Source organism: Rhinolophus hipposideros (genome assembly GCF_964194185.1).
Source record: "Rhinolophus hipposideros genome assembly, chromosome: 2".
NCBI classification, from domain to species: Eukaryota; Metazoa; Chordata; class Mammalia; order Chiroptera; family Rhinolophidae; genus Rhinolophus; species Rhinolophus hipposideros.
The window spans coordinates 52,346,027-52,368,185 of NC_138048.1; the positions used below are offsets into that span (position 1 = coordinate 52,346,027).

The 22,159-nt window shown below is 35.7% G+C and overlaps 1 protein-coding gene across 22 annotated transcripts in view; it reads right to left on the minus strand.

Moving 5' to 3' along the window:
- Positions 1 to 5,065: 5,065 nt before the first annotated feature.
- The window catches only part of DLG1 (discs large MAGUK scaffold protein 1), a 247,770-nt gene continuing 230,676 nt past the window's right edge, over positions 5,066 to 22,159 (minus strand). For 16 of the 22 annotated variants that reach the window (XM_081073458.1, XM_081073456.1, XM_081073474.1 and 13 more), the window contains 3 exons: positions 20,941 to 21,050; positions 7,684 to 7,775; positions 5,866 to 6,117 (listed from right to left, as the gene is read on the minus strand). In XM_081073458.1, coding sequence (XP_080929584.1) covers positions 6,011 to 6,117; positions 7,684 to 7,775; positions 20,941 to 21,050 — 309 coding nt within the window. In that variant the 3' untranslated portion in view covers positions 5,866 to 6,010. Of the gene's footprint in view, positions 6,118 to 7,683; positions 7,776 to 20,940; positions 21,051 to 22,159 lie in introns of all 22 variants that reach the window. The other 6 variants (XM_081073459.1, XM_081073475.1, XM_081073468.1 and 3 more) reach the window with 2 other exon arrangements.

Sequence of the window (22,159 nt, forward strand, 5' to 3'; positions counted from 1 at the left end):
ATACGGTCAATAATACGGTAATAACTATGTATGGTGCCAGTGGGTACTGGTCAGGGGGATCACTTTGTAAATTTTATAAATGTCTTAACCACTGTGCTGTATATCTGAAACGAATACAATATTGAATGCCAGTTGTAATTGAAAACAAAAACCAAAAACTACAATCCTTTGGTGTTCAACAAGTAGATTTTCTTAAAAGATTGTCTCCGTGGGCTGTTTTCTTCATTGTAAGGCTATTAGACCATCTGATGTTTAACAAATGGCTATTTTCATTTGTTGCTCAGACTATTTTCTTCTCATTTGCTACTGTCCTAGACAGACTACTTGCACTTTGCTTAGGTCAACAGCAATGAGAGTCTGGCACCAGTTACTGGCACACCCAGCTATTGGGTCATCTGATTGTTATTCCTGGGAATTTGAAATTCTAAAAGTCCTAAATTGCTTATTCTTGGAGTCTCCAACTTTAAGAACAAATTTGTTCTATAAGCAGGCTCTTGGGATCTATTATTCTGCATTTAAAATTTGTTTTAGGGTGTTGTGCAAATGCCGAAAATGTGTGGCTGCTTACAGTAGAGACGGAGGTGGAGTTGGGGAGGGCCTGTCATAGCTGTCAGATCAGAAACCCATTTCTGATTCTGCTTCTTGTTCCTACAGGCCTAGAGATGCAAAAAAAAAAAAAAAAAAGTACAAAAATATAGTGGGATACAATGGAAACAATCCAAAAGTCCTTCAAGTAGTGAATGGATAAAAAAGTAGTATATCCATAAATGGAATACTACTCAGCCATGAAAAGTAACGGGCTGTTGACACATGCAGTAACAAGGATGAATCTCGGATGGATTTTGCTAAGTGAAAGAAGCCATACCTGAAGTGCCACGTATGATATTCCATTTATATGACATTTTGGGAAAGGCAAAACAATAGGCCCTGATCAGTGGTTGTCAGAAGTTGGAGGTGGGAGGAGGTATTGACTACGAGGGGCAAGCATGAGAGATTTTTGGGGTGATGGAACTGTTGTGCATTCTCGATTGTGGGGGTGGTTACATGGCTCTATGCATGTGTCAAAACTCAGAGAATCATAGAGAATTTTACATGACATAAACTGAAAAAATATAAATAGAAAATTAGGATAGCGGTTTCCCTTGGAGTAGTGGCCGGGAGGGACCAGGAGGAGGGTGCACCTGGGGTGCTGGTCATGGTTTTGAGCTTCATGCTCGTTGTTACATGGCACTTCCCTAGGTCACCAGCAATGAGAGTCTGGCTGGTGAGAGTTTGTTCATTGAGGTACATGTACACTTATGATATTAATACATTTAATGTATATTATAATTCAATACAAAGTAAACAACAAAAGGCAGTGGGAGAGAATTCTAGCCTTCACTGTCCTATGGTCTCCTTCCCCTAATTCTACCCATATTTGTTTACACTATTATAGATAATAGAAAACACTAGAAAAGTCATAGTATGAAACTCTTCCTGGTCAGGTTTGGAACCTGTTCCTAAGTCTCAAGCAACAATACCAGGTTACCTGACCATCAAGTCTATTCCCAATACGGTTAGCAGAACAGGATTTGTTTTGCCAGCCCCGAGGTAATAGTATTTGGGAATGGAGACAGAGCTGGTAGTGGAAAGTCAATGAGAAAGTAGTCAGTGAGTCAAGAGTGATTCTTCTCTTCCTAGTCAAATTAATGAAAGAAAATGTATCTTACCTGGGTGATTTAAGTAATCTTTTCCAGGCCTGTTTCTAGAGTCTCCACAGTTAATGTTCTGGAGAATTGTTAGAGACTGTGCAGAGATGTATGGCTTATGAAATCACCATGTCTTCCAGTTCCATGTTTAAGGTTGAACTGGGATAAGTTAAAGTAACAGAGATCTCTGACAAAAAATAGGGATCCTTAGAAGACATGAAGAAACATGACTATAGGAACTCAAATATAAATGTTTAAGTCTGTCAAAGATTTCTCTATAGGTGATGAATAATGGTGGACAGTATTCTTTCAGTCTTCTGCTACCAACCATAAACACACTCTAGAGCAAGAAGAATAGGGAGTACTGGAGTCAAGTATCAGATGCTGTGATTGGTGTTCTGTACACACTAGCGTATTTAACCCTTATAACAATCCTGCAAGGTAGTCATTCGAATCCCATTTAAAATATGGCAAAATGAAGGCTCAGGTTAATCTGTACAAGGGAAGTTGAAACAATTCCAGACTACTTATTCCAAAGGAAAAGGGCATTAACTTTTACAGTGTACTATGTGCTAGCCCCCTATATTCATGATCTTATTGAACAGTCTCAAAATATCTCCATTTTAAAGATAGGTAAAAATGAAAGAGCATGACATGACTTGCCCAAGGTCAATTACATAATCAGGAAGAGGCAAAGCTGGCATTCAAATCAGGCTCTGAGCCCACACCCGCGTTCTTCACATTTTAGGACTCTACTGCCAAAGCCAATGGGAGCTACACTGTGTAATTCCGCAGGGAGACAAATGGAATCTTCAACATCGGACTAAGACACCAGATAATTTAAACTTGGGTCAGAAAAGTAACATTTGTGTTTTTCCTTGATATCTTTCAATTACCTCAATAAAACTTTTTTTTAAAGATCATCTATATATTTTCCTTTTACATAGTTTAATATATATATTTTAATAAAATCTCTTTACATACTTCCTATTTTTAATCAGTAATTCAAACTATGCAGGACTAAATTACCCACTAAATTCAGCTCATAGCATGGGAGGAAAAGAAACTGGTTAAGATTCTGGATCGTGGGCTTCTGTTTCGCCACATAGATTAAGAATCTTGGAAGGTAATTTAGTACTTTAGAAAGCAAATTTTTCTCATTAGCAAAGTCCCCAAGTTGCCATCTTTCGAGTTTAAATACTATGAAGTGGTGTAGCAGGTATTTGTTAACCAGAGTATTCTGCTGGGATGGGATCTGCAAGGTTGCTTCCATTATTTTTTAAAGAGCCCTGGGAAGATATGAAACAGGAAAGCAACCAGAAACGTGTAGAAACGTTTAAGACGCATTTTTATTTTTGCCAACTTAATGATGTGAAGTATATTAAAAAATGACTATTTCATAAAACATTCAAAATAGTATTATTCTCTGTGTATTAGAATAGTGAACTTTTCCTAATGACTACTGTTCTCCATTTTGGTTCTAAAGAGGATTTTTCTTTGTTATGTCACTGACAGTGCTAGGATGACTTATTTTATGGGTCTGTCCTTATTTATTGTGTGACTCTGGAAAAGGACCTTCATCTAAGTCTTTATCTGTAAAGGGGCAACTAAAACAACATAATTTAAGTCCCAGTGCCTTACATAGTAGAGGCTGAAAAATGAGGGAAAATAGTATGTATATTAGGAAGAATGTGGGCAGAGAGACTTGAATACAAATATCAAGCACTGCTACTTACTAAGTCGTCCTGGGCAAGGATTTCACTTAGGCCCTGTAGTGGGGATAGTAACTCATCTTCTTTTAATTAATCAAATGAGAATATACTAAAGTGGCTGTTGCATAATATTAAGCAATTTGCACTTTTATTAATAATTTTATACAATCTAGAAAGCTGCACAAAACAGTACATTTGGCCCTTGAAGAACTTTGGGGGTTAGGGGTACCAACCCTGCACAGTTGAAAATCCACATGTAACATCTGACTATCCCGAAACTTAACTAGTTGTCCTTTGGTATCTGTGGGGTGATTGGTTCCAGGATATCCCACAAGTACCCAAATCTAGGTCCCTTACATAAAATGGTGTAGATCAATGCATACACTCAGCTCTTGCATTCACGGATTCCCAACTGTGGATCAAAAATACCGTTTTCGATCCATGGTTGGTTGAATCTGCAGATGAGAAACCTGGGGATAGGAAGGGCCAACTGCCTATTTACTTAAAAAAAGCCTGCATAAGTGGACCTCCGCAGTTCAAACCCATGCTGTTCAAGGCTCAACTATATTTTCTTACCCCACCCCCCAAAAAAAAGAATCACTTAACAAGGACATCCATAAAGCAATGTAATATATACTTTAACACACAAATGGCATCCTTTTATAACCTCTTGATATTTTACATGTGACTAGTAAATATTTCAAAATGGCTTATGCTGAGGTCTTGCTGTAAGGTGATTTCTGGGGCTCTTGAATCATTTTACAATAATTTTCTTCTAGTGTATTTATGTTTGGTATCAACCTACTATATTTGATGTAACACCTATTTTTCTTTCAGAATTCAAGACACATTTAACATATGGATTTTACAATAAAGTTTATTAGCTGTTCTCCTCTTTCTCATAAATGGAATGGATAATGTCAGTAATTCTTTACAAACCAGTACTCATTTGTTTCAGAAACTGCAATGAGGAGGTTGTCAAAAATACATATTTAATAAACAACTCCAAAAAAGCAATGGGAAGCTAAACAATATTATTAATATAAAACACCAGAGAAACTGATTTCTGAAATCCTATCTATCTTTCACTAAAATTTCTTGAAATTGATCATCATGAAGATCTGCGTAACTCTAGTGCAGAGCAGCCATGAGAAACGAAAAGTGTGCAGTTTGAAGGGAAACACACACACGAGGCTTCTGCCTGTTTGTGTATTAATGAAAGGAGGAGAACTGGAAGGAGAGGCAGAGGGCCAAATTCAAACTCAGTGACAAGAACAACAGTAACAAAAAAACTAAAAAACAAAACAAAAAAACAAACCAGCTAGGAACCATCTGAAAACTTTTGTAGAAAAGAGGAGAACATGCTCATACTTTTACTTATAATCTAAATTTCCCTAAAGGTTTCTTTCCATAACCATCATACCCCGTTTTCAGTTCACATGATTAAGGAAGATAAAGTCTAATCAATTAATATTTAATTTATAAACCAAACAAAAAGTTAAGAGTATGTGGCAAAAGAAAAAAATATATTTTAAATATATATATGTTCGTGTGTGTGCAACTATGTAAAGAAAATAATTCCCATAGTTACAGAGTTTAGTTAAAGAAAGTTTTATATATATTTATATATATATATTTTTTATTATAACAAAATAGGCAGTTATTGTGGGTAAAATATTCATTAAAATCTGACCCCTAAGAATACATTTAAAGTTTTAGACTATGAATTGGACTCCTTTTCCACTGCCATAATAATTACTGCATCACCACTGTAATGTCTTGTTTTGTCTGTGTCTATGTCTATGAAATTTTCTCACCCTTGTGTGTAAAAGGTGAGCTCCCCTAGCACCTAAACATGGCCTCAATTCAGAAAATGTGATGATCATTATGTACGAACAACTTTTGTAAGACACTATAAATAGCGTTGCACAAGCAGATTAAAAACATTTGAACATTGTTATCCCTAGCACGTGTATTGGAAAAAAAAATCTCAAACAATAAGACTTTAAGAAGGACTCTTATGAAAATGAATATCCCTTGTGAAATTATGAAAGTTAATCGACATTAATTTTGAAATTAAAAAACATTTTCCTTACTTGTCTGTAGTGAAATATTTGCTTTGATAACAGAAATCAATTGAGAAAAGGACTTGAGAACTAATATATTGGCCAAACCATGCTATTAAAGGTAAGCGTGCATTGTTGCTCAAAGTTTACTAAATCATTGATTAAAATCACTTTTCTTTCATTTATATTGAAATTTGAAAAGAATATATATAAAGCTTTTCTGAAAATCTTTTAAAGTTACTTTCCCTTAAACATTAAGGAATTTTACCACGATTTCCCCATCTCCCCAAATCCTTAATAGCTGGTCAAGCCATTTCATCTTCAATTCTGAAAAAATGGCTACAAACCAATAGTGACATAAAATAATACAGATGATACAACTTGAAGGAGATACTAGATGTCAAAAATAAGTGCAACTGCAGACCATGATGAGTGGGATGATTTAACACGGCAGGAGATTGAAGACAGACTCCAGAAGGAAAGGGCAAAGAAATGTCAAAGAAAATGCGATTGTGGAAAAGAGAAAACAGAGAAACATCAGTCCTCATAACTTTTCTTTTGCTGGAACCCAGATGTAAGGACCAGACTGCTCCTCTATGATCTGCTTCACTTGGTTGTATATGTCTTCCAGCGTATCTCCCTGTACAATTGCTGTAATGATAGAAACAAAATCAGAAACCTCCAATAATTGTCTATCTTCACAATTAAAATTATCGGTGAAATAGAAGTTAAATCTTAAAAATAGTTATTCATCCAGGAAGAGACACCATTTATGTATTGTTTTCTCAGAAAAACTGCTCATTTCATTAATTCTCCTATTTGTAAAATACAAAATTTTTCATTTTAAAAATTGATCAAAAAGTGAGATTTGGTGACCTTTACTTTGTTTTGTGTATTTGGGAAATATACACTTGAAGTATTTAGAGCAAAAAGAGCATCTGTCTGCAACTTATTCTTTTTAAAAAAATTCTTAACAGTACAGAGGTCTTTATTTTTTCACACCTATCATGTCATGAATTCATAGGGAATAGGTTCCAGGAGCTCAGGATCCTTTCCACTGGTTCTGACGAAGTGTGCCTCTCTGGGTGGAGCAGGCTGGCGTTTTAGTTGAACCCTGGTACCTTTCCCTTTTTAATCATTTTCCTTTACACTCTTCAGGAAGCTATCTCGGCTCTTAGAGTGCTTAATATGCTCAACACATACATTAATTCTCTTGGCAAGAATCTCGCCCTTAACTTATTTGTTTACAACAATGCCAAACACATGCTGGGTAACCTTGTGGACCCTTTCAGTTTTGCGTGGGAACATTTGGGGGGCATTCCTTTTTGAACAGTGCCCGTTCCCTTGATGTCTGCAGTTATCACCTTTCTTGTAGATTCGCATGTATGTGGCCAAAGGAAGAATTCCATGTTTTCTAAAGGGCCTAGAGAACATATAGCAGGTGCCTCTCCTCTTTCCCTTTGTGTTGGTCATTTTGGTGAATTACTGAAAGATGGTGGTTCCAGCTGAAAAGTGCAACGTACTCTTTAATGTTTCAGAAAAAAATTATAACTGTGGCAAAATGTTAGCATTTTGGGAGTATGGGTTAAGAGTTTATAAGAATTGCTGGTACTATTCTTGTGGTTTTCCTGTAAGTCTTTATATATATTATATAACATATACATATTGTACATATTATGTATATTATGCAACCATATATATAATACATATATATAAGCACACGGGTTACAATACCATGGCACTTAATGGTATTTAGTATTTAGTGTGAACACCAAATATAAGCTTATTATTTCAACCAAACAAATAACAATGACAAAAGAACCTGTTCAAAGATACCTAAGGAATAATTTTTTTTTAAAGGACAAATGAATGAGAGATTTGGGAACTGCTACCCACTCTTTTCTTTTTAAACAAAGAAAATGGATCAAAATTTATAAAGGATAAGAGAAAAGTTGAGTTTCATAGAAGAACTCAAGTCTGAGTTTGTTTTTCTCCAGTCAAGTATAAATTATTCCTGTACATACTATGCTAATCAATGACCCAAGAAACACAAATTTCAAGATTCCTCATCACTCCTACTTAGGTTAGATGAATTATGAAAATGACAGTAATAATTACTAATAGATGTGGGCACAGTTCAAAATCCATTTCAATAGTCAGTTCATACAGCTCCAAAGCAAAATTCTATCATAAAGTACACTGTCACATGATTCCAACCTGTGAAATGTTCAGTAAATTCTTGTTCCAGTTTCATGGCTCTCTCAAATGTCTTTCTGGCTTGTTCTTCTGTTAGACGCTTATTCATTTCCCTATACAAATAAAATTAGAAATTGGTATTACTACATTATAGTAATTCTTGAAGAAAGATGACAAAGGAGGGGAGACACATAAAACATAAAAGTATGAAACGTTGAGCTCTGTTGAGACTATGAATATCACTAAAAATTAGATTATATCACTGAATGCATAGCTTTATACTTGGAATGACAGAAGGGTTTCAACACATCTTTGCACTGGTTCAAGGCAGCTAAAAAAACTAAGATTGAGAGTTTTGACTTTGATTGACAATATCATATCAAAATGACTTACAGATCTAACTACCAATTTATAGATAATAAAGGGAACACACTGACATATTAAACAACACTATATAAGAAGGCAATCAGCAAAATATAGTCTGGGGAAAATTGCCAAAGAAATGACTTAGTTTCTTCAATAAGTAAATAGAAAAAAAGAGTTCAAGTTTCAAAAACGGTCTGTTTATGACAATTTGGAACTTGATACAAATTGAAAAAACATATACAAAACTTATGACACAATCAGGAAAATCTAAACTATGTAATGATATAGAATTATTAAGTGTAACATCATAATGATGTTTTTAAAATAAATTCTGGGTGGTGAACACACAATGGGATTTATAGATGATATAATACAGAATTGTACACCTGAAATCTATGTAAATTTACTAACAATTGTCACCACAATAAATCTAATTAATTAAAAAAAGAAAAAATAATAAATAAATTCTTATCTTTCAAATATATACTGAAATATATGGATGAAATCATATAATGTCTGGAGTTTGCTTCAAAATAATCTGGAGTGGAGTGGTAAGGAGGTGGAGGGAAAGATGAAACAAGATTGGTTATAGTTGATAATTACTGTTGCAGCTGGATGATGGGTACATGTGAGTTTGTTCTTAAGAGGAAAAGCTTTCAATATTTCACCATTAAATATGTTTGCTTTCACATTTTATAGATGACTATCAGATTAAGAAAATTCCCATTTATTCAACTATCAAAATGTTTTTGTCATGAATTGATGTTAAGTTTTATCAAATGCTTTTTCTGTGTTTATTAAAATGATCATAAGCTTTTATTCCTAAAATTTGTTAATGTGAAATTTAAAAACTGGTAAAATATACATAAAAGTTTAAAAACTGGTAAAATATACATAAAAGTTACCATTTTAACTATTTTTACATGTACAGTGGCATTAGTACCTTCACATTGTGCAACCATCACTACCATCCATCACTATATTTTTTCATCTTGTAAAACCAAAACACAATACCTATTAAAAATAACACTCTATTCTCACCTCTCCCCAGCCCCCATTATACTTTCTGTCTTTATAATTTTGAGTTCTTTTAGTCCTTCATATAAGTGGAATCATATGGTATTTGTCTTTTTGTAGCTGGCTTATTTCATTTAGCATAACGTCCGCAAGGTTCATCTACGTTGTATACCATGTTGCAGAATTTCCTTCTTTTGTGTGTATATACACATTTGCTTATCCACTCATCCATCAATGAACAATTGGCTTTCTTCCACATTTTAGTACTGTGAATAATGCTACGATGAACACGGTGTAAAACATCTCTTTAAGACTCTGCTTTCAATTCTTGTGGGTATATATCTAGAAGTGGAATTGCTGGATCATACGGTAATTGTATTTTTAATTTTTTGAGGAATTGCCATACTATTTTCCACAGAGGCTGTACCATTTTACACCCCCACTAACAGAGCACAGGAGTTCCTATTTTTCCACATCCCTGCCACATCCTAATAGGTATGAGGTGGTATCTCAATGTGGTTTTGATTTGCATTTCCCTAATGCATAGTGATGGTAACCATCTTTTCATGTGCTATTAGTCATTTGTGTATCTTCTTTGGAGAAATGTCCATTCAAGTACCTTGTCCAGTTTTGAATTGGGTTGTTTTCTTGTTGAGTTTTAGGAGTTCCTTTGTATCCTGGATATTAATCCTTTATCTGATATATGATATAATGTCCTTCTTGTTGTATGTAACCTTTTTAAGTCTATTTTGTCTATTAGTATAGCACTCCTGCTCTCTTTTGGTTACTATCTGCATGGAATATAGAGAGGGTGCCAAAAAATGTATACAAGTTTAAGAAACGAAAACTGTATTAAAATTGTAATACTCAATATATACCTATAACAAAAGATGAACACAAGTCACATTTGACTTCTGCAATTACAGGAGGTGCTCAAAGTGGTTACTATCAGCGTCCAGATTACGGCAAACTACTGCTTGAGCAATGTTGACCAAAGTGTCCACTTGTATACATTTTTTGGGCACATTTCGTATTTTACCATCCTTTTACTTTCAACTTTAGATCTCATGTATTTTATCCATTCTGCCAGTCTTTTTTTTTTTTTTAAACTTTTATTTAAGTGTGTTTTTCCAGGACCCATCAGCTCCAAGTCGAGTTGTTTCAATCTGGTTGTGGATGGCGCAACTCAGAGTGACCCATGCAGGGATTGAACCAGCAACCTTGTGATGGGCACCGCGCTCTAACCAAATGAGCTAACCGGCCACCCCCAAACTCTGTCTTTTGATTGGAGAGTTTAATCCATTTACATTTAAAGTAATTACTGATAAGGACTTACTTCTGTCATTGTGCTGTTTTCTAGATGCCCTATAACTTTTTTGCTCCTCATTTCCTTGATTCCTATCTTCTTTTGTGTTTAGCTGACTTTTTGTAGTGAATGTTTAAATTCCTTTCTCATTTCCTTTTGTGTATATTCTAGACATTTTATTTCTGGTAACATTTAACATCCCAAAGTTATAATAACACTAATGTGAGTTTATTAAAACAAGTTTAACTTCAGTAACATAACAAAAATTCTGCTTATCAACTCTGTCCCCACTCCGTTCACTTGTTGATGTCACAAATTTAGATCTTTGTACAGTGTGTGCCCCAAAACATATAACCAATAATTCTTTTAAATGCATTAGTCTAAATTATGTAGAAAAAAGATTTGGAGTTAGAAACCAAAGTTACAGTAATCCTAGCTTCTACACTATTTATTTTTCTTTAAATAGTGTATTAGTTTCTTAAATCAGCTAGAAAACAAAAAGAACAGTTACAAATGATTGTTATACTAGCTTTATAACTGCCTATGTATTTACCTTTGAGATATTTATTTCTCCACATGGCTTCAAATTACTGTCTAGTTTCCTTTCATTTTGCCTTGCAGGACTCCCCTGAGCATTTTTTTGTAGGGCAGGTCTAGTGGTCATGAACTCCTTCAGTTTTTGCTTATTTGGGAATATCTTAAAGTCTCCCTCATTAGCAAAGGACAGATTTGTCAGATACAGGATTCTTGGTAGTTTTTTTCTTTTATTGGTTTGAATACATTGGCCACTGTCTTCTGGCCTCCGAAGTTTCCCATGAGGAATCTGCTTATAATCTTATTGAGGATCCCCTACATGTGATGATTCACTTGTCTTACTGCTGTCAAGATTCTCTTTGACTTCTGAAAGTGTGAATATAATGTGTCGCAGTGTAGGTCTCTTTGAGTTCATCTTACTTGGAGATTGTTGAGCGTTTTGGATGCTTATATTCATGTCTTTTATCAAATTTGGGATGTTTTCAGCCATTATTTCTTTTCATAGGTTTGGGAAATTCTCGTCAACTGAACTCACTCTATGCTCCCTTCTCCCTTTCTTCTCCTTGTGGTATATCAATTATTCTTATACTGTTCTTTCTGATGGAGTGAGGTAATTCTCGTAGAGTTCTTCCTCCCCTCCCCTCCGCAAGTCTCTTCTTCCATTTGTGTCATTTCTAGGTTTCCACCTTCAAAATCACTAATTCTTTCTTTCCTCCATCTGGTTAGCTGTATTTCCTAAGCTCACTCATTCTTCATTTCTTTTACCCAGTTTTTCAGCTCCAGACTACTTGGTTCTTTTTGAAGTTTCAATCTCTTTGATAAAGTTCATTGACTTTATTTCCGAGTTCATTAAACTACCTATTTGAGATTTCTTGTATCTTGTTTGTTCAGAACTGCAATTTTGAATTCTCTGTCATTTAAATCACATTATTTCCAAGTCTTTATTTTTTGGAGATTTTTCATTTTCTTTCTGAGCTGCCTTGTTACCTTGATTATTCATGGTATTTGATAGATTATTTCTCTGCCTAGGAACGTATGGAAATGAAATCTGCTTTTTTTTTTTTTTTTTTTTTAAACAGTGACACTTCTTTGGTAAGTTGATAAGAAGAGGTTTTTCTTTTGTTTTCCAGTAGGTGGTGCAAGTTTTTTGTTTCCTATTGTACTGTTCTAGCTTCTTGGATCTCTGCAAGGTGGTGGAAAATGCCCTGTATTCCCTGGAGGGGTGGGCATCTCCTCTACGGCCGGATTGCTTTGGTCTTAGGGCATCACCCCTGTGGTGGGTGATGGGGATCTGAGCCTACAAAATCCCAGCACTGCCCCCTGCAACCAGATGCTGTTGGCAGTGCTACACTGCCTAAAGTGTCCCAGGTGCCCCTGCTGGTATCAGCTGCGATGTGTGTGTGTGGTGGGTGGGGGGTAGCTGGGGGAGCCCAGCGTGTGCATTTGTGGCTTCGTTCTCCTCCAAGTAATGGCAACTGCCAGACCCTAGCTGCCTCATCTCTGTATCTCCATCTGTCAATGGGATTAGCCACAGCGTATCTGCCACTTAGGGCGAAATGCTTCTGTTTCTCCAGTTCTCAGGGCTGCAGATAGTGTGCTCTGTAACCCAACACTCATTGATACAGCTTAGTCTGGGGGCCCTGTTACTAGCTCTGGAAGGGTAAGGAGAGTTGAACTCTGGGAGGGTGAGGAGAGACAGCCAGGTTCCATGGCTTTGTTTTTCTGCTTGGCAATGGTGACCACCAGACCACAGCTGCCACTTCTCTGTGTTCTGTCTCTGCCCCATCACTGGGTTCAGCTGTAGTATGTACTCACCACTCAGGCAGGAATGCTTATTCTACCTCTCTGCTCCTCGGGGATTCAGAGCGTGCACGCTGCAACCTGATTCGTCCTGTCTCCTGAGAGCTGCAGTGAGTTCTGAGCTGCGTCCACGGCACCTGTCTTACTGTTTTCTTCCCTCCTCCCCTGTTCACTCCAATTTGTCCACCTTCAGATGTTTCAGTGCAAGGATCTCTCAGACGTGTTTGTGTGTTAAGCAGGGAATCATTTGTTGAATTATAGCTATTTGACTTGTTACTTCAAAGGGAGATAACGGGTACCATTCATGCCACCATGCTTCTGATGTCACTTCATTATTCCTTCAAATATTCTCTGCCCTTTCTCTCTCTCTTCTCTTTCTGGGACTCCCAGATGCCTGTCTGCCTGCCTGATGGTATCCCACAGGTCCCTCAGACTCTGTTCATTTTTCCTACTGCTCATCAGCCTGTATAATGTCCATTGTTCTATCAAATTCACTGATTTTTCTGCTGGCTCAAATTTGCCTTTGAATCCCTCTAGGGGATTCTTCTTAGGGTTTTTCCTCTAGTGAATTTTTTGTTTCAATTATTGTACTTTTCAAATCCAAAATTTCTTTTTGGTTTCTTTTTACATTTTCTATCTCCTTATTGATGTTTCCATTTTGTCCACAAATCGTTTTCTTGACTTTCTCCACATCTTCCTTGAACTCAATTAAAATATTTAAAACAGTTGTCTTAAAGTCTTTGTCTAGTGTATCTGCTGTTAGGTCTTTTCCAGGGACAGTCTCTGTTGATGTTTCATCTTTTTTTTTTAACTTTTATTTAAGAGTGTTTTTCCAGGACCCATCAGCTCTAAGTCAAGTAGTTGTTTCAATCTAGTTGTGGAGGGCGCAGCTCAGTGGCCCATTTGGGGATCGAACGAGCAACTTTGTTAAGAGCACTGCACTCTAACCAACTGAGCTAATTGGCCCCCCGCCCGATTTTTTACCTTTGAATAGGCCATACTTTCCTGTTCCTTTTTAATGCCTTATGAACTTTTTTTAAAAATTGGACATTGGAATGTTATAATAATGTCAGAGCTAAAATTCTTCCTCTTCCTAGGGTCTTTTCTTTTATTTAATTGTAGGATACCTCCATACCAGAGATCAGCCTCAGGCAGACACTTAAGAAGGACTTCTCAGGTCTTTTCTGAGCCTGTGCCTTTCCCTGGGCATGTATGGTGACTTTCTAAATTCCCCTCTATATGTGAATGCCCTAGTTTGGCTCCCAGATGAGGAAAAAAAGAAAGTAAAACGGTGGGGAGAAAAGCACTGACCCTTAACTCTCTAGAAGTCTCTTCAGCCTGGGGTAGGGCACGACAATGGCTCCCTGCATCTGTGTCTGCATCTCTACAATCAGAAGCAGCAATCAGCTATCAGAGCACAGACCCCCAATTTTGGAGGACAGGGTCCTTATTGCCCACCTTGGTTCCACAAGTTTTGTGCAAAGTGCTCAAGGAACGTGTGCACTGCTGCCTGCTCTGGGGCTATATAGTAGCTGTTACCATAATTAGAGCTGAAATCAACCCAAGTCAACTATTCGAACCTTCCCCTAGAAGTTGCAAGCCTTCGATAGATTTCCGAGTTCCAAAGAATTACAGCAGACAGATTCTGCAAGTCCAACTGTTGTCGAGATGGGGAGATGGATTGCTAGGTGCTTCCTACTCTATCTTATCTCTTGCTCTACCACTGATTAATTATAAATGTTAAACTATCCTTGCATTCCTTGAATAAACCCAACTTGATTGTTATATTTTATCTAATTAAAAAATTGTTGGATTCAATTTGCACATATTTTGGTATGGATTTTTGCATCTATATTTATGTTAAGACTGGCTTCTCTTTTTCATTTCCTATGAAGACTTTTTCAGGTTTTGGTATTAAATGAATGCCCATCAAATTAATTGAAAAATGTTTGTAAAATTGGTATTACTACTTAGCTTTTGGTAGAATTCAGTAAGTCCTCTTGGCCTCGTGTTTTATTTGTGGAAAGGCTTTTCATAACTTTAGTAGGTACAGAACTAGATTTTCTATTTCTTTTGAAGTTATTTTTTGAAGTGTAACTTTCAAACAGGAGAAAAATATAAATGTATAGCTTGATGAATTTTCACTAACTTATCCTTACTGTGTGTTTAGTACCTAGATACAGAACATTACAGTAGCAACTCAGAATCTGGGTGTGCTCACTCTTGTCTTCTACCCTCAAAGAGTATCCTCTATTTGACTTCTAGAAGCAATTATTAATTTTAATATAATATAGAATATGTATACATACAGAATATGTATAAATGGAATCATAAAGTATATGTCCTTTTAGGTCTGGATTTTTTTACTCATGTTTGGGAAAGTCTGCAATATAGCCACACTTCGTTTTATTGTGCTTTGCTTTATTGTGCTTTCCAGATCATTGCATTCTTTTTTTTTTACAAATTGAAGGTTTTGTGGCAACTCTGTGTCGAGCAAGTCTGCTGGTGCCATTTTTCCAAGAGCATTTGTACACCTTGTGTCTCTGTGTCACATTTTGGTAATACTCATGTTACAAAGTGTGATCAAACAATACAGTGAATGATTAAATTATGTATTTACAATGTATTACCAAAAAATGTATTACAGTAAAGACACATTGCCATTAATCCTCCTCAAAATACTCCCTCTTGCTTTGCAGACACTTATCTCATCATTCTTGCCACTTTCTGAAGCAATTCTGTAAGTCCTCTTTCATGAGTGTCCTTAGTTGTGCTGTTGTGGCTGTGTTGATGTTCTGAATCATTTTGACTTTGGGGAAGAGCCAGAAGTTGTACAGTGCCAGATCCGGTGAATAAGGTGGATGACACACCATAATGTTTTTATTTGATAGAAATTGCTGTTACCAGAAACAATGTGTGAATGGAGGGTTGTCATGATGGAGGATGATTTACGGCACACTTTAAAACACTTTTTCTCTCAACCGTAGCTCACACCTGACTGACTGCACCGAACAAGTTGAAACTTGTCACACACTGTTACTAAGGTTTGATGTGCCTCTTCCCATATTGAAGATCCCTGCCTTTCCGTTGGATGGCACTTGGCAGCAGCATTCGCCATATTTTGTGATCACAATGGAAAGACTCTATGTCACACATCGCTTCTGGTACGACAATTTGTGTCAAATAAAAACATTCTGGTGTGTCCTCATCTACTTTATTCACTGGATCTGGCACCGTGCGACTTCTGGCTCTTTCCCAAAGTCAAAATGACTGTTTTGAACTGATTCAGGACATCGAGGCAGCCACGACAGCCCAACTGAAGACGTTCATGAAACAGGACTTCCAGAACTGCTGCAGAAAGTGTATTCGAAGTGAAAGGAGTATTTTGAGGGGGATTGATGGCAATGAGTCTTTTACTATAATACTGTTTTTTTAAACATTCACCATATTTTTTGATCACATCTCGTATCTACACCTTTTTCATTATTATTGTTTGTTGTGGTGATCTGTGATGTTACTATTTCAATTGTTTTGGAGTACCATGAACTGCTTCCTTATAAGATGTCAAACTTAATCGATAAATGTATGTTTGTTCTGACTGCTCCACCAACTAGCCATTACTCTGTCTCCCTCTCTTTGGGCCTCCCTTATCTCTGAGACACAACAATATTGAAATGAGGTCAATTAATAACCTTACAATGGCCTCTAAGTATTCAAGTGAAAGGAAGAGTCAAGTCTCCCACTTTAAATCCAAAGATAGCAATGATTAAGCTTAGTGGGCAAGGCATATCAAAAGCTAAGACAGGCTGAAAACTACTTTTGTGCCAAAAAAAGTTAGCTAAGTGGTGAATGCAAAGGAAAAGTTCTTGAAGGAAGTTAAAAATATTATTCCAGTAAACAAACAATTGATAAGAAAGCAAAACAGGCTTATTGCTAATATGGAGAAGGTTTTAGTGGTCTGGAGAGAAGATCAAACCAGCTACAACATTCCCGTAAGTCAAAGCCTAACCCAGAACAAGGCCCTAACCATCTTCAATTCTATAAAGGCTGAGAGAGGTGAGGAAACTGCAGAAGAAAAAAGTTTGAAGCTAGCAGAGGTTGGTTCATGAGGTTTAAGGAAAGAAACTGTCTCCATAACATCAAAATGCAAGGTAAAGCAGCAAATGCTGACGCAGATGCTGTAGCAAGCTCTCCAGAAGATATACGTAGCTATGATAATTAATGAAGGTGGCTACATTACACAACAGATTTTCAATGTAGACAAAACAGCCTTATACTGGAAAAAGATGTCATCAAGGACTTTCATAGTTAGGAGTCATTGCCTGGCTTCAAAGCTTCAAAGTATAGGTTGACTTTCTAGTTAGGAGCTAATGCAGCTGGTAACTTTACGGTGAAGCCAATACTCGTTTGCCATTCTGAAAATCCTGTCTCTTAAGAATTATGCTAAATAATTCTTTAGATGTATTAAATGTACAATGTATTAAACGGGCTCTATAAATGTAACAACAAAGCCTGGATGACAGCACATCTGTTTACAACACGTTTACTGACTATTTCAAGCCCACTACTACTCAGAAAAAAAGATTCCCTTTACAATCTCACTGCTAGTTGACAATACATTTGTCAACTAGTTGATACCCAAGAGCTCTGATGGAAATGTACAATGAGATTAATGTTGTTTTCATGCCTGCTAACACAACATCCAATCTGCAGCCCACGCATCAAGGAGGAATATTGACTTTTAAGTCTTCTTATTTAAGAAACACATTTCATAAGGTGATAGCTGCCATCAATAGTGATTCCTCTAATAGATCTGGGCAATGTGAATTGAAAACCTTCTGGAAAGGATTCACCATTCTAGGTGCCATTAAGAACATTCATGATTAATGGGAAGAGGCCAAAATGTCAACATTAACATGAGTTTGAAAGAAATTGATTCCAACCCTCATAGATGACTTTGAGGGGTTCAAGCCTTTAGTGAAGGAAGTAACCACAGATGTGGAAATAGCAAGAGAACTAGAATTAGAAGTGGAGTCTGTAGATGTGATTGAATTGCTGCAATCTCAGGATAAAACTTGAATGGATGTGGAGTTGCTTCTTATGGTTGAGCAAAGAAAGTGGTTTCTTGAGATGGAATCTACTACTGGTGAAGATGCTGTGAAGACTACTGAAATCACAACAAAGGATTCAGAACATACATAAGCTTAATTGATAAAGCAGCGATTATACTCCAATTTTAAAAGAAGTTCTGTGGGTAAAACGCTATTAAACAGCATCACATGCTACTACAGAGAAATCATTCATGAAAGGAAGCGTCAATTGATGTGGGCGACTTCACTGTTGTCTTATTTTAAGAAATTGCCACAGCCACCCCAACCTTCAGCAACCAGCAACCTGATCAGTCAGCAGCCATCGCATTGAGGCAAGACTCTCCACTGTCAAAACATTATGACTTGCTGAAGGCTCAGATGATGGTTAGCACTTTACAGCAATCAAGTATTTTTAAATTAAGGTACGTACATACCGTATTTCCCTGAAAATAAGACCGGGTCTTATATTAATTTTTGCTCCAAAAGACGCATTAGGGCTTATGTTCAGGGGATGCCATCTTGGAAAATCATGCTAGGGCTTATTTTCTGGTTGGGTCTTATTTCCAGGGAAACACGGTTGTTTATTAAGAAATAATGCTACTGCACACTCAACAGACTATAGTGTAGTGTAAATATAACTTTTGTATGTTCTGGGAAACCAAAACATTTGTGTGATTTGCTGGTGGGTTTCAAGGTTTTGGCTGTTTTGAACAGCATTTCTGTCAACTATCTAGTACACGTTTTCAATTAACATATGTAAACATTTCTATTGAGTATGTATCTTGGAATGAGACTTCTAGGTCCTAAATTATGTGTATGTCGAGCTTTAGGAGATACTGTATACTGTAAACAGTTTACCAATGTGGCATACCAACTTACATTCCTATCAGTGTTACAAGTTTCAGCTGTTCCACATCCTTGCCAACATTTAAAAAATTTTTTTTTCATTTTAGCTATTTTCATGTGGGTGGTAGTACATGACATTATGGTTTTCACTTGCATTTCCATGATTGAGCACCATCTCATACGTTTGTTAACTATTCGGATATCCTGTTTTGTAAAGTATCCAAGTCCTTTGCTCATTTTTCTATTGGGTTTCCTGTGCGAACCTTTTTAACGTCTACTGGATGTGCAGTGATATTCCCGTTTTCATTCATGTTCTTTATACCTTCTTTCTTTTCTTGATCTGTCTTACTAACATTTTATAGTATTTTCAAAGAAAACATTTTCGTTTTGTTGATCCTCTCTACCATATGTTTGTTTTCTATTTCATTAATTTCTACATTGAGTTTAATTAACTGGTCTTTGTCTAATTTCTCAAGATCTCACATTTTCAACATTTATTTCCTAATATTTGACTTCCAACATTCTTTCCTAATATTTTTTAAGGCTGTGGATTTTCCATCATCAAGGCTACTAGGTCCTCCAAATACATTTACTTGACAATTTCATTACCATTTAGTTTAAAACATTAATTTATGCTGTGATTTCTTCTTTGATCCATTCAGAAGTATAATGATTAATTTCCAAATATATGGCGATTGTCTAGTGACCAATATATGGCAATTTTATTATTGATTTCTATTTTAATTTCATAGCGGTCAGAGAATATTTGTTTTCAATCATTTGAAATTTGTGGCTTAGAATATGATTAGTTTTGGTAATTGTTTCATGAGCATTTGAAAATCAATGTTTAAATTTTGCAGATGTTGAGTGTAGTGTTCTACATCTGTCAGTTAGGTAAAGTTTTTAATTTGTGTTGTTCTATATCCTTACTAATTTTTTTGTTTTCTTATTCTATTACTTTCTGACTGATGTGTTAAGTTTTCCCACTATGATTGTGGAATATTTTTTTCCTGTACAGTTGTAAATTTGTGCTTTGTATATTTTGAGTCTGTGCTATTAAACCCAAATGTATAAATATGTCTCCTTGATAAGATGAAACCTTTATTTTTATGAAATGTCCCTCTTTTATATCTCTATTGATATTTCTTGCCTTAAAATATACTTTGATAGTATTACAAACCAGCTTCCTTTTGATTAATGTTTGCATGGTGTATCTTTTTTTCTATTATCTTACTTTCAGTCTTTCCATAGCCTAATATTCAAGATGTGTCTTATGAAAGCAACATATAGTTGAGGGGTTTCATGACACACCATCCCAAAATATGGCATCTTGACATGCTGAGTTATTTTAAGCTGAAGGAATCTGAAAACTGGCAGGTATAGGAAGAAGTCTGATCTTCCCCTAAGGTAGGTCATAAGACCCTCATGTGAGAGGTGACCTCCCTATACCTGGAGGAAAAAAGTATCTTATCTCTGAAGATGGAGGAACGCTGAGAAGAATTTGAATGAACAGGCCTTGCTAAATTTCCCCTGATTAACTACTCTTAGCTCGTTTCCTATGGTCCTATTACATTTTACCATGACTTTCCACTCTTCTTTGAGCCTAGTATAAAATCATTCAGGTTTAACCTTATTTTTTTGGGTCTTCATTTCCTTATGAAGGTTTCCATGCCACATAAAACTTAAATAAATTTGTATGTTTTTCTCTGGTTAATCTGTCTTTTGTCAAAGAAGCCAAGCTGAGAATCTAGAAGAGTAGAAGGAAAATATTTTTTCCTCTTCTACAAAAGCAACATATAATTGTTTACTTTTTCTTCATGCATTCTGACAATCTTTGCTTTTTAATTAGACTAGTCTACCATTTAATTAATGAAATATTTGGGCTCATTAATAGCATCTTACTCTCTGTATCCTTTTTGCCCTACCGATTCTATGTTTCTATTTGCTCTTTCCTCTTTTCAGTTTGTATTTAAATTCTATTTTTTGCCCTCTATTAGGTAAATAGTTATACATTATTTTATTCTTTGAATGGTTACTCAGAGATGTATTGCCCAATTCAGTAGGTACTAACCACATGTGACTAAACTTAAAATTCTAATACATGTTACCTTATACTTCAGTACATTAATGACGATGATGACGATATCAGAGTGCTTATTTAATCCTCAGAACAATCCTAAGAGGTGGGTCTACTATTAACTTCTTCACTTTACAGATAAAGAAACTGAGATGCAGGGAGGTTAAGTAAATTATCTAATCTAGTAAGTGATAGACACTGAATCTGTACTTAGAGGCTGTGCCCTATGCATTTACACTTACATGATATTTTCCATGGTTTTGGGTTTAATAAAAATGGAGATTGGGTAAAGTTGTGCAATCTGTAATCTCTTTATGGCATTTCCAGACACATCGAGGATACAGTGTTTGCCCTAAAATAAAGGGAATAAAAAAGAAAAAACAAGTGAACCAAGTATTTTCAATTATATTAAAGGTATATTTCCTACAGTTATAAAATCTGAATTATGATATATTTGGATCCTGTTCACCTAAGCAAACTTGTCATTTGTTAGCAAATTTCAAAGGGGAAATGAAACAAAGACAATGAATAATGACTATGAATAATTAATTTTCCTTTCTCAAATATTACATTTAAAAAAAGAAATGAAAATATAGTTCCTTTACTCCTAGTTTTTATAGGCCAGTAATCTCTCAAAATGGTAACCAGTATGGGTTTCCTATTTTTTGTTTTGCTGAAAAAGAGCATTAAAAAAAATCCTAAACTACCATCTTACCATGACCATTTTTTTTCATAAGAGAATAAATGATTAATAAGGTAAAAAAGCCTAGAACAAAGAAGAATCTTAAAAATGGAATGAATTTAAATTTACAAAACCTCACTACCACTACACTATCCTATTTCTCATTTTTTTTGGAACTAGCAAACACTTTATCACAAACTGGAGTTTGGGAATCCCAGTTCTGATTTAAGACACTTCTGACATGCTTAAAATCACTGCCAAAGGCCATTTAGGTTTTTAATGAACATGAACATGTCCACTGTAAATAAGGTAGTACTTGCAATTTATGAAATGGATTTTTAAAATAACATTTTAAATCAGTTATCCTTCATAATGCATCTTGTAATCTAAGGGCTTGAGTCGACTTCAGTGAATGATAATTTCACTTTTGTAGGATATTTAAAATACAAAAATTAATATTATATAAATACTTCAAACATATAGAAAAGCAAAGAAAATAATAGACACACATGTATTGTGTTTCTCCAAAAATAAGACCTAACCGGAAAATAAGCCCTAGAATGATTTTTCAGGATGACATCCCGTAACCATAAGCCCTAATGCATCTTTTGGAGCAAAAGTCAATATGAGACCTGGTCTTATCTTTGGGGAAACATGGCACCTACCATCTACTTTTATCAGATATTAACATTTTACCTGATTGCTTGGAAATTTAAAAATACTTCACACCGAAACATTAACATTCCTATCATGTTTGCTTTATTTTATCCCTTTCTATA